This window comes from Perca fluviatilis, chromosome 2, assembly GCF_010015445.1.
Source record: "Perca fluviatilis chromosome 2, GENO_Pfluv_1.0, whole genome shotgun sequence".
In the NCBI taxonomy this organism is placed as follows: domain Eukaryota; kingdom Metazoa; phylum Chordata; class Actinopteri; order Perciformes; family Percidae; genus Perca; species Perca fluviatilis.
The window spans coordinates 33,406,885-33,420,462 of record NC_053113.1 but is presented as its reverse complement, the minus strand read 5'-3'; the positions used below and the strand labels follow the sequence as shown (position 1 = coordinate 33,420,462).

Genomic DNA, 13,578 nt, shown 5'->3' with positions numbered 1-13,578 from the left:
TCTCAGAGCATAGGACTCCTCTTGGCTTTAGGTAATAAGGAGTATGTATAGAAGCTAAGGAGTCATTTAAGTGTTACAAGTGTTTAGTAAAGGGGGACATTAAAAAGGTATGCTGTGAAGTATAATGATTTACTTCATGACAGCGAGGAATGACTTTTCCTTATCTGAAAAAGACACGACATGGTGAGAGATCCTGGTGTTGAGTCTCCTGTCTGGCCTCTCGCTGCCCCGTGTCTCTCATAACCAGGCAGGACATTTCCCATCTGCAGGTCCGGCCTTGTACCACAGTCATGTTTCTGACGCTTCATTTTCTGTCATCTGGTTCGGCCCGAGTCTTATTTCAAGGTGAGCGCTTCCCCTCGGCCCCTAACAAGAGAGAGGGAGAGGGAAAAAGTGAGAGGGAGAATCCTCCAAGGTCACTTTCGGTGTCTCTCCGTTAGAGTTGGTGAGCTCCTGACAAGGCAGAGACAGTTTCAATTTCTCACCGACTGTCAAGAGCTCCCTGTTTTTTTAAACGCATGTGAGACTGATATAAGCAGAGGAAGATGTTCCCTGACTTTTTGGTGTTATCTGAGGGGCATTCTTTTCTCCGGCCTTATCTCACTGTCAGTAATGGGCCTTCAGTGATTCTGTCAGATAGCTGCTGTCGATGGACTAGGAGCTTGGTTAGGCAGGCAGATAGAGCAAAGCTTTCCCAGATACTGTAGATCTAGACCTGGCTGTTTTTCCACGTTTCTGCCCCTCGGTGATTGGTAAATCCCATTGAATGGCAGTTTGACGGATGCTGCACCTTTCACCACCTTGTGGTGCCTAAAGTGTTGCACGGTGAACTTTCTTTGACCACCTCCTCAATCATAAGTACAGTAAACGTCATCTTCTTCTTCCAGGTGTGATGAAGACAAAGGTCAGAGAGCTTTGATGTGACATATCAACTCACGTAGGGGAAGGATGAAATGTCAAAACTGTTTTCAAAGGCTTTGACGCTAAAGGGAAATGCAAACTTCAAAGAAAGCAAGCTGTGTGTGTGCCTATGTATGTGCAAGAGTGCCCTCGACAATATTGGCCTCCTGTTGACAAGTTAATGATAATACGATATAATAAGTTAACTGCCTGGAGAGCATATTAACTTACAGTCCTCACATTCTCTCCGAGACAAAACCCCCAAAAGTAGCTTATCCTCCTTGAAGGCATTCCGTTAACTTACAACTCTTCACTTTGCTTCACTATGATCGAATTAATGTTTGGGGAATAGGGGAGTAAAAGCAGAGGGGAGGAGTGGAAGGGCTGATAAGAGAGTTAAAAAGCAGTGACGGCGGGGAATGAGAGAGTAGTAGCAATAGGTTAGACTCCTGCTGTCTCCTCTTTGGGGAGATCCCCACTAGTACTGTCCCTATAGTGGAAGGAGAGGCTCAGCCTGGGGTCTTTGAAGTACTGCTCACTTATTACAGGGACTGGTTTGTCCTTTGTGCTGCTATTATACAATCAACGCAGCACATCTGCAGACAACTCCCATCTCTCAAACAACTACAATTCTAGGCCGGCCATCCACAACATCACTGAAGCCCAACGCAGCGCTTTTGTATTTCCAAATGTTTGGCTTACCACTCGAGAGACGCAGATCCAGTTCTTAATCATAACACTTGTTATACAAACGCTTTGGAGTACGCTTTACTCCTGCTTTGGATGAGATTGGTTCATCACTAACATTTAACTTGATCTCCATTTCCTAATATGTAAATTACCAGCTGTTGCAAGAGGAAACAGAATGCAACATGAAGATATCATGCTATGTTGGTATTAACCCTTCTTCAGCTCTGAAACTGCAGCTGCCATCTGTGTGTGTGTGTGTGTGTGTGTGTGTGTGTGTGTGTGTGTGTGTGTGTGTGTGTGTGTGTGTGTGTGTGTGTGTGTGTGTGTGTGTGTGTGTGTGTGTGTGTTTGTGTTAACTCATGTCTACTACAGTGTTTTCATTCAGCAAGAGCATTGCAAATAAGATTGACATATACATATTTACAATATTAGCAAAAAATCTGCCGTCTATTTTTTGATTAATTGATTTAATGTCAACTTCTCAGAGCCCAAGGTAAATACTTTAAAGGTCCTATGACATGCTGCTTTTTGGATGCTTTGATATAGACCTTAGTGGTCCCCTAATACTGTATCTGAAGTCTCTTTCCCGAAATTCAGCCTTGGTGCAAAATTACAGCCACTAGAGCCAGTCCCACAATGAGCTTTCCTTAGTATGTGCCATTTCTGTGTCTGTAGCTACTGAGGAGGAGAGAGGGGGGGGTCAAGGTGGAGGGTGGGGGTGTGGCCTTGACCAACTGTCATGTTTCGCTTTTTTGCAAGCCATGATGTCTCTCTCTTTCTCATTGGGGGGGGGAGGGGGGGGGAAATAATCTGGGCAGGCAAATCAGAGAAAGGGAAGGTAACCTTGCTCCTTATGACCTCATAAGGAGAAGATTCCAGATCGGCCCATCTGAGCTTTCATTTTCTCAAAGGCAGAGCAGGATACCCAGGGCTCGGTTTACACCTATCGCTATTTCTAACCACTGGGGGACCATAGGCAGGCTGGGGGAACTCATATTGATGTTAAAAAACCTCATAAAGTGAAATTCTCATGCCATGGGACCTTTATGTACCTTTTTTTTTTTTTAAATACAAAACCCAAAGATATTTGATTAACTATCGTTTATGACAAATTAAGACAGCAAATCCTTACATTTGAGCAGCTGGAGCCAAAACCTCTCTTGTCATTTCTGCTTAAGAATTAGCTGAGCTGTAACGATCAATGGATCATCAAAATATTAAGTGATGAATTTTCTGCCAACTGACTTCTGACCAATTCTTTGTGAAGCTTATAATATTTGTTTTTTACCAAAGTGTCGAGATGAGTTGATAATGGTAATTTTCCAAGGCTGTAAATTGTAGGGTTGGTGTACTGGGTTGAATTAGAGAGGTCTGATATTCTGACAAACTTAATAATAAAACTCTAGAAAGTATCGGCTAGAAAGGCAGAATGTCGGTAGTGTTGAAGCTAACCTTTAGCTCATGCACTGTTGGGGTCTTCTAGACCTGGCTGTTTTTCCACATGTTTCTGCCCTCAGTGATTGGTAAATCCTATTGAATGACAGTTTGACAGACACCAAACCTCTCCTTCTTAGTAGATTGGAGAAAAAGAAAGCAGGTGGTGCCTGGAGTGTTGCACCGTGAACTTTCTTTGACCACCTCTTCAATCAAAAGTACAGTAAAAGGCATCTTCCTCTTCCAGGTGTAATGAAGACATGTGTCAGAGAGCTTTGATGTGACATATCATGGACATCTTTATATGTTCATTGTTTGGTGGAACAATTCACTTAGGGGAAGGATGAAATGTCAAAATTGTTTTCAAAGGCTTTGACGCTGAAGGGAAATGCAAACTTCAAAGAAAGCAAACTGTGTGCATGTGTGCAAGATTGCCCTCAACAATATTGGCCTCCTGTTGACAAATGATTGATAAAGATATAATAAGTGAATTGCCTGGTGAGCATATGAACTATGAACTCCAGATTCATACAGCTGTTAATCTAATATGGAAGTTTCCAGCAGGCAGGGTCTGATATTTGATGTTTAGGCGTTTGATCATCAACTTGCCCTTTGTGCTGATCTTATAGAAGAACATTATATTTTTGTACGATAAAAAGTGATATTTTTAATATAACATTGTGTCTAGATTGTACTTACTTTTTAAGTTGTTTGGAAGCTGCTTTCTGTTTCTGTGGCTATACCTGCAGTGGGGTCTACACAACTTTTAGTACGAGTGACACAATCTCAACCCCAACTGAACATTATAACCCTCACAAAGACTGGGTTTATTGCAGGGCTGTTGCATTGGATTGCATTAGATTGTACAGGTGTAGCACTAAACTCTGTTTAAAATGAAAACTACAGGCTTTGTTTTAAATATGTGAGGCCAAATAGTAGATATAACAACAGGGATCCATGTGATAAAAAGTAGGTCTGGAAATATTCTAAATTCAGAATACCAGAAGAATGTTCAATAATGCACCTAGATAGTCTGCGCTCTCTCTCTCTCTCTCTCTCTCTCTCTCTCTGATATGTGCAAGGTCAGTGGGTTCTGTCGTCGTCACTTTCTCCTCAGAGCTGCAGGCTGCGACAGAGAGCCGGCTTATATAGAGAGAACCTCCACAGACACTAAACCTGTGCCAGCCGTGGAGCAGCAGCATGCTTGTTTTGCCTAATAACTGACTGATAAAAGCCGCCAGGTTGTGTGAAAGCTCTGAAACATGCCCACAACATAAGGGGAGTCACTTTACTCAGAGCCTATTTATTTTCCAGCTGACGTGGGAGCGCGCAGGCTGGACTGTTGGTTGGGCATCGCTGTTTGTGTGTGTGTGTGTGTACGTGTGTGTGTCGGGGAGGAGAGGAAAGAAGCCGAGTTGACCTGCTGGGATTTTAAGGCATCTAGGCTGCGTTATTTTGTCCAAACTGGCAGGACTCAAGACTCCGGTTGTCTCATCTGTGGACAGACTATACACTCAGAGCGATGACTGTACTGAATTGTCCACCGGCTCTCTGTAATTTCTCCAGCGAAGCCAGCCCCACCACCACCACCCGCCCTTAAAATAAAGCTGCTGTGAAACAAGTCAGCACCATCGCCGTTGTCTAACAGCTGGGATTTACACTTTACAATGTCTTGAGACGCGACGGGGAAGCTACAAAGATGATGACAGTGAGTATCGGCTCCTTTCAATGGCACTGATGTTGCATCCAGGCTACTTTTAGCTCGTTTCCCACCGGGTACGGTTGACTTAATGCACAACGGTGACTTTCATTTTGGCCGTTAATGGTGTATCGAGAAGGGGGGGTCAGTCTGGTCTCAGCTGTAGTGTCATCTTCCGATTGATAGAGTGATATTGGGCGTTTCTGTCACCGCTGTTGCCGGGAGGGATATCATGTTCCTCCTGGGACTTTTTGGCAACATTACATCATATGAGTAGCCAATGAATGAGAAATTGAATAAACGCACGCGTATTATCCAAATGCATATTGCCTAAATAATGTGTATTTTTTTTTTTGGATCAAATGCCCCCTCTTGAAATAAATAATATGTTGCCAGATGTAATCATGCAACTGTGAAATGCGTGGAGAAATGCCACTTGGAGTACTCGACGCACGCAAAGACTGGGCGTATGCGATGGCACCCCAATGCAAGCCACCTAGAGAACGACGGGCAGAGTTGTGAGGGTAGTCTTTGACATAAATTAGACGCCCCCCCCCCTCAGACACCCGCCCGGCTGCGGGGTGGGGATCGGTGCAGCTGTCAATTTGCATGTATTTCGTGGCCAAATCCAGCCTGTATGGTCTGCCTGCGCTTCGGTTAATCCCACAGCGGATCAGCTTTACGGCTCCAGCCTGCCGTGTTGCAGCGCCTCTCTCTCTCTCTCTCTCTCTCTCTCTCTCTCTCTCTCTCTCTCTCTAATACACGCACACTTTAAATAATTACATTCTTTTAACCGACCTCATGTGACCAATATGTATTGACGATAATATCTGGAAACCAAGCGCTGTTGGGAGGCTGCACAAACCGGGATAACACTTCAAGAAAAGGATCGGTGACCGAGATTTGAAACGCAATCGCAGCTCGGATACACTGCTTCTATTTTAGCGGTCTTCCTGATTTGGAGAAGAAACCTCGACCCGGTTCCTTAATCCGGGGTTTTCTATCACTTATAAAGGGACAGAGTCAAGATGACAGGCTGGTTCACACACCACGGGGACTGGTGACCGTGCGGTGACACAGCGCGTTTGATGAGCGCCTCGGTAAGGTTGTTCTCCGATGTAGGCTACTGATAGGCTACATCTGATAGTATTGTACGATCCATGATACATGTTTAAGCCTAAACATTCCATTTTACAAATTCACATAGTCGTGACCGGGGTCATTTTACTGTAAAATACCAGATCTAAGCGATTTCAGAGCATTAAGTCATAAGTAGGCTGGTGCCCAAGTCCTCCCCCTTCAGAGGTAGACAGGGGCTCCTGGAGTGTTTCATGTCAAGAACCCGCGGCTGGGTTTGCTCAATTGGTGGAGCAGGATCACACACGCATATATGGAGACTCCTCGATACAGCGGCTGCGGGTTCGACTCCCACCTGCGGCCCTTTGCTGCATGTCATTCCCCCTCTCTCTATGTCTTTAGCTGTCATGTGGAAATAAAGGCCTAAAAATGCTCCCAAAAAATGTCAAGAACCCGCAGATTGTTGGAAATGATCCCTAGGAACTGAATGTGGGATTTGACATGTCATTACTGTCTAGACTGAGTAACAAGCAAAACAGTAATCGTATATTCGCTGGCCTTATACATGAGTGAGTAAAATAATACTGAAATGTAACTCTCCCCATGAACACCCTGTAGGTCTCAGTGGCAATGCCATATGTTACTAAGTTTAAAAAAATAGCATTTAGATAGTGTAAACTATCTAATGGCAAGGCAAAATACTGCTTTTGTGCCGCTAGTGCCATCTTTAACCCTGCAGCAGCTTCACTTCTATTCTCTGTAAGCCATTAGCACTTCATGGAGAAATGCAAGCTCCTCATCATAGAGTGGCTTATGTCTCTACACCGCATCAGCAATTTGTGTATCTAGTTTCCAAAATGCTGAGTCACATTGCTTTGACCAACATAGATATTTTCTGCATTGTGCTTTGACGTCAACATCCAGTGTCTGCACAGGTGTGGTCAAGAAGCCATAACTCAAGAAAGCTTATTATAAGGAGGGTAATACCGTATGTATTGCAGTTTCTCCCTCTCGAGTCTTGTGTAAAACTATAAATCCTCATGGTATAAACCAGTAATTATCAATCTTTATAATTCATTTCTTTTCCAGAGCAACTCATAATGTGGAACACTTACGAATGTGTCGTCAATTTCTCTTTGCCCTGAGAGAAATGTTGCTGCTCCTTGCTTTTCATTTACTTTTAAAGGTGGGCTGATGCACTCTGATAATGTGCTCCTGTGGAGAAAAAGACTGATAACACCGCAAGAGAAGGCTCAGGTCAGGTGGAGATTTGTGGAGGGTTGTAAACTACGCGGACATTTTCATTAGCTGTGAACTAATCAGGCGGTGATTGGGGCTCAACGGGAGCGACACAGTCAAGGTTAGACAACAACTCTGGACTCATCTGTCCGTGTCATTCAGCTTGGTGTATCGACATGTCAGTGTCACTCACTCTCCCCGCTCACAAAACACCCATGTTCTGTGCCTGTGGTGCTGTACAGATGTAGCAGTGGGTGGTGGGATATTACTCTGACACATCTAGCCACAAGGACTCCACCTTCACTGTGTGTATCAAGTGTTGCACAATCCCACACACACGTGTACACATTCACCAGAGGATTGTATGTTCAGATAGTGTATTAAGACCGGGAATCTCTGGAGCAGTACAGTTAAGTCTGAGAGAAACAGTGACTACAAAATTGTGCGCAAAAAGGAAGTTTCCCGCAGGACAGGAAGTGCTTTGTGGTTGCATGTCTCAAACCACAACACTGGTGTGACTAATCTAAGTCTACACACTTCCCTAAATTCTCTTTTCATTTTCCTCTTTCCTATTCCCCCTCTTTTCTTTCTCTCTATTTCAAACTCTTGTTCTTTGCACGTGCACGCTCCATAGTTCACTCATTTTCTCTGTTCCTTTGTCGTTGCAGGATTACCGGGAGGATGGCATGGACCTGGGGAGTGATGCATCCAGTCGCTCCAGCTCAGAGTCCAACTCCAACAAGGTTACACCTTGCTCCCCTTCTCTTGATCTGGCCACGTTGGACGACTACAAATCCTCCCCCTCTCTGGACCTGGTCACCTTAGAGGACTATGAGGAGGACGAGGACTACCAAGAGTATAAGAAGAAGGTGATAGAGGAGTGGGAGAGCGAGTATGGAGAGGACTACACCTCTCCACAGCCTCCTGTTCAGGAAGAAGGCGTAGGAGGCGTTGTGGGGGTTGACGGCCTTGGCGAAGGCTACAGGAAGACAGTGAACAGTCGCAGTCTCGCTGAAGAATTCCAGGATGTGAAGACCGTCCCGCCCCTCCCGGCCCCCAGAGGACACACTGCCACCTCAATTGCAGCCGTTCCAGAGGAACTGAAACAGAACGGCAATCTGATTTTGCCCAGGAGCCACCAGCTCCACGCCCCCGATACACTACAGGGGGGCACAGGGACTCCCAAGCCCCGCCACCGCAGTTCCACTCAAGGCAGGGGGAGCCGCAGCACTGGCGGTGGTGGTGTAGGAGGCAGTGGAGGCAGTGGAGGGACTGGGGGACGGATGGGGGGACACAAAGAGGAGCAGGGTGTAGAGGAGGAGCCTCTGCCCACCATGGACTGGGCAGCCCTGGAGAGACACCTGGCTGGACTGCAGTGCAGAGAGCAGGAGAACCAGAACCTCAACCAAAACCACAACATGGGCAAGACCAACTACACCTCTGTAAGTGTCTAAGGACTTTACTTGTGGTTTCCTGTGGGTTTTTCTACTTATGTGTGTCAAGGGTTATCTCACACATTGTTTTCCCATGCTCTGGTAGGCATCTGTTATCCAGCAGTTATCTGTGACAGATGGACCCTGGAAACATTAGGTTTGGTTAGCTGGAGTAAGGAAGAGGGATTAGTCGGCTAATGTAGCGCTAAGCTATGTGGCCAAGCTATAAACCTGACAATCATGGAAATCATGGGCTACGTAAACTGATTCAGAGAATCTCTGTCCAACAGTGCAAGCAAATAATTGTTATTATTTGATGACTTTGGACAGATAATGACCAAAGCAAATATGTATTGCTGACCTTACAGTCTTGTATCTGTTTAACCTAGTTTAAAAAAAAAAATCTGGTTGTCCTTTGTTGTGGCTATGTGGTGTATCTACCAGAAGAGGTCAGTGTTGCATTGACATTTACAGCAGCAGAGAGCTGCTGCAGGCCTTTAATGTCACACCAGCAGCTCCAGCGCTTAATGCTGTTATGGTTCACTTGCAATCTCGTGACATCACTCAGTTTGAATCACAGTCTTCTAGACTGCAGTCTCAGAGATCTACGGTTTCTTGTTGGTCTTTGGGTCGGGTCCAAAAGGGTGTAGCTTTAAAAATGTTTAGGGAGGAGCAGGAGAAAATTGTTTACAGCAGCCACAGTTTCAGCGCAGACGCATGCAGTTCTTGTGTCACTTGAATAAAACTAAGCAAGGACACATATTTGTGTTTGAGAAAGGGGGATTGGTGTTCTCTTTTGGTATGCAAGCACCAAGACCTTTTTCTCAGTGCACACAGACAATGGCTGCAGCCAGTGCCATTGTTAGTGTGTTGTGTGTGTTGTGTGTCTTTGTTTGTCTATCCTGGAGGCCCCCTCTGTCTCCCTGAGGCACGCCAGGAATGCAGCGTGATAAGTGGGGGATGAAAGGAAGTAAAGAGAGAGGAAAGGACAGGAAGATGGTATCTTTGGGACCAGGCAGTTCGGGGTCACATGGCTCATGTGTTTGTGTCAATGTTCATTACCTGCTGTCCATCTTAAACGAGAAGGTCACCTCCTGGCTCGCTTTAGTCTAGGGAAAGTCTGCTCTGTCTCCGTCTCTCTGTCTCCCTCTCTCCCTATAGCCAGTGGGCTGTGATATTATTGACCTGGTTGGAAGAAAATCTCTTGAAAGTGAGCCTTTGTCTCCACATGCAGTCACAATCTTGTGCACACACACATTCCCACACATGCTCTTTACCACATGTGATGTCTCACATGTGTGTACATGAAGGTAGTGTAGACCAGGCCTGGTGTGGTTGATAGAGATAGCCTGGTCCTGAAGCTGATAAAGTGCCACGGCTTCCAACTGTCTTTCCGATTACAAGGAAAAGCAAATCCTCAGAAAATACCGGGCAGCAGATTTTGATGGCCCTGAGTAGATAAGAAATTTTGAATTAGCTGTGTATTCCCACCTGAGCTGGGATCAGAAGAGATATACCAGAATTGATGAGACCCACAAGCTCATATCCTGCACAATCCCACTCTTGAAATCTTTTAAGTGCTGCTCTACTTCAGAGGAATGCCCATCATATGGCTTATATCAATCCACTGAACTTCTGACATGTAATTTGACCTTTTGGTTGGTTTAGTCCTATTTGTGAGCTTCCTTAAAGGGGAACTATACAGTTTTTTTTTAGCTTAATTTACCTTAACTGAACAGCTTCGGAGTCACTGGAATGGTTATAGGACTTTTTTCAAGTTGAATGGTGGTCGTCTCGCTTCCTCCTAGCGCCTGTGATATCAGGTCTCGCAATGTAACAAATTCACGGCACTGCACACATACGCCCATTCAGGAACCGGCTAACAAGTTAGCAATGGAGTTTTTCACACTATCGTCATGGCTGAGCCTGCTAAAAAGAAGCAGAAAGCTAGGAAAGCATTGTCGGAGGAACAGAGAAAGAGGAAACAGAGTCAGACACAAGTAAACATAGGAACTACCAAATATCTATTCCGAAGCTGTAGGGGGAGCGCTCTATAAAGAAACCTGCGAGCAAAAAGCGAAGCAAAGAAACAGCGAAGAAATGGCCCAAACTGCATAGCGCCCCTTTAACGAGACTATGCTCGTATTGACCCTCTGCTAACCTGCTAACAAGAGCATCAAAAGCAATTGAGTGTCAATTTAGCGACTGAGACATTCCCACAAGACTTCCCCGGTGTCTTTCTATGTCAGGGGCTATCCAATTTTCTTAATTTGCTTGACTTATCAGACACCCTGGAGGAAAAGGGGAGCTGGTGCTTTTAAAATGTTGTTAAATATTTAGACATCCACCCAGGCGGGACCCACCAGCCAGATGATGCGTGTGTTCATGTATGGAGGGGTCTGTCTGTCTGGGATGTTGCTGGGGTCCAGAGGGACAGAGATTTTCATGCTTCAGTAGAGCTTCAAAAGCATCTGTGCTTTAAGAAAGACGGGACACAGTGAAGCTCAAAGCTAATAGTCGGTCGCAAAGTGCCTGGAGCCTGATCTCCAGTCAGATGCAGCAGCTACAGTACACCATACGTGTTTGTATATAAGAAAATGGTCAAATATGGATCAGATCAAATGAGCTGTTAACCAGACAGATAGGATACATAGACCTCTTCCTGCATACCTCAGTCCCGTTCACATGTCTAATGGCAACAGTCCCATTTGCACCGTCTTGTCGAAGTCAGGGTTGAATCATAGTACAGTGGAGTCTGCAGGTCTTTGAAAAGTTCATGATCAAGATAAACTTTTACTATCCCGTGGGGAGATTTAGGTTTTTAGCTACATTTAAATGAATAGTTTGACATTTTGGAAAACAAGCTTATTCACTTTCTTGCCAAGCATGCCAACTATTCCTTTAGATTCAACATTTTAAACACACAGCTACAGCAGTAGAGTGGAATTGTTTTTTCACCATGCAGTGGCATGTTTCTTTGTGCTGTAGATCGTTTTGTAGATTATCACTTTGTAATACAATGGAGCTAGTCTGTACCATAAAAACCTTCATTTATCCTGCTGTTATTTCTTTTTTTCTTTTTTTTCACCAGTCATATTGGTGCAGGTGTGTTTATTTAGGGTGTGGTTTCTGGCTGCTGTAATTTCAGCGTCTGCCTGCAAGCTGTGGGTGTGGGGTCCGGAGGAATCATGAGGATGAGGGGCACGCTGACCTGTTTGTAATTTGTTTCTAATGAACTCTGGCGTCGCGTGGCAGGGAGGGCCCACAGGGACCTCAAGTACACTCGGGGTAACACTACCCCTAACCCTCCATTTAGCTCCGCGCCCCTAAAAGGCAAACAATAATATTATTCTTCCGAGCCAGTCTTGAGGTGAAAAAGGCAGAGATGGGGTCAGTCTACATGTATAGATAATCTATACTCCGAAATGTACCTGTGTTGTATTACTGTAAATCCATGCCTACAGCCTACTTCTTTTTCAATCTCAGAGTGCACACACCGACACTTCCTCGCACAATTTTAAAAGAAAAAACATGGGCAAACCATGGTTAGAAAGATAGGGCCTGTGCTAAGACCTGCAGCACCACTCCTACTTAAAAAATGTAGAGAAGAGCTTTTATCACTCACACTCACACACACACACACACACACACACACACACACACACACATATAGGCCTATATCTGTGAATCATCAATCATATATCTGCTTTGCAAAAAGTTGGACAACTTCTAAATGTACAGTATAATCTAGGTGCTGTTAGGACAGATGTAATGATTTGTCTGTTCTTCCAGTTATCAGAGGAAGTAACAGGTCGATGAACATCTACTTTATAGGAAAGCACACCTCATAAAAAGGCCAAGAGCCAGACCGAATTGTAGAAATGTGGAGTGCTCTGCCACCGAGAAGCACTGAAGGGTTGTGGAAAATAAAAGATTGAGAAAAAAGCAGGGAGAGGTTTAAGAAAAGATCAATGGCAGAGAGAGGTTTCTCTGTCTCTCTCCACTCTGTGCTCTGTGATTATGTTCAAGTTCAACAGTTGAACTGTGCTCGCCGCCCTCCACTAACAACCTAACTACAACCTTCACCCAGTACTCAGACTGTGCCACGTAGAGGGAGAGAGAAGGCGAAGGTAGGAGAAGTAGGAAATTGTAGGGTTTGAGAAGTCCTCAGTGCAGTTCTAGTGGATATAAATAAGCACAAACTATGACTATTCACATTGGAGTTAGGTCCTATATGGGGAAACAAAGCATGCAAGTCTGCAGTTAGAAGAATAGCAGATAGAGGGGATTAAAAAGAACACGTGGAATAAGAGCGAGGTGAGAAAGGTTTTATGGGGTCAGAGGTATGGTTTGAATGAAGACAGTGGCGAGCAATAAAGGGAGGGAAGTTGGAGGAGTAGACAGTCAACGTATACATGGGTAGGAACTTCGTAGGAGGAGGCTTCAGAGGTGGGGGCAGGGCTTTAGCCAGGTGTGGATAGCGCCTTTTGAGGCTCCGGTGTCTGTTCAGCCCCCTTGGCTTAACCACTGTTCCTCGTGTGTGAATGTGTGCCGGTACCAGCCGAAACACGCCCAGCCCTCTGCAAACCACAGCTCACACACACACACACACACACACACACACACTCCTTACACACTCACTGCAACACCTCTGCTTTAGAGTTAGGCAGCTTTCTGTCTCCTGTTAGTCCACACACACATGCACACGATAACCCCACTGATTCAAAGGATAGATTTTTCTTCTCATGGTATCCTGACAGTCTGCCATTGTTGGTAGATGTTTTTATTCCTTTTCCTTTTTTTGTTTATCAGTGGAGTATTTTTCATCTCAGCTTAACCTTGGATTCCTCACAGCAAGTCGGGCACTTAACTCAGGTAAAGCAAAAAAGGAAATTTTCAACATTACAAATGAAAGGCTGTATTCAAACCAGGACAAATGTTTAATAAGTTCAGACTTAAAGTTAAACAAATTGTTTGGCAAATGCTTCCTAATGTAATTGTAGCTCTTGGCACTACATTCCTCTGCTGTGACATGTTGTCTTTTGAGTTAGTATGTAACAGAAAAGTTAAATATGTCGAGAATGGAACATAAAGTAAAGCCAGCTG

The 13,578-nt window shown here is 44.8% G+C and overlaps 1 protein-coding gene across 3 annotated transcripts in view; it reads left to right on the top strand.

Moving 5' to 3' along the window:
* The window catches only part of schip1 (schwannomin interacting protein 1), a 240,002-nt gene that overhangs the window by 191,425 nt on the left and 34,999 nt on the right, over positions 1–13,578 (top strand). The window contains exons 1-2 of one of the 3 annotated variants that reach the window (XM_039824760.1): positions 4,179–4,732; positions 7,708–8,481. In XM_039824760.1, coding sequence (XP_039680694.1) covers positions 4,724–4,732; positions 7,708–8,481 — 783 coding nt within the window. In that variant the 5' untranslated portion in view covers positions 4,179–4,723. Of the gene's footprint in view, positions 1–4,178; positions 4,733–5,384; positions 5,824–7,707; positions 8,482–13,578 lie in introns of those variants that run through there. The other 2 variants (XM_039824751.1, XM_039824741.1) reach the window with 2 other exon arrangements.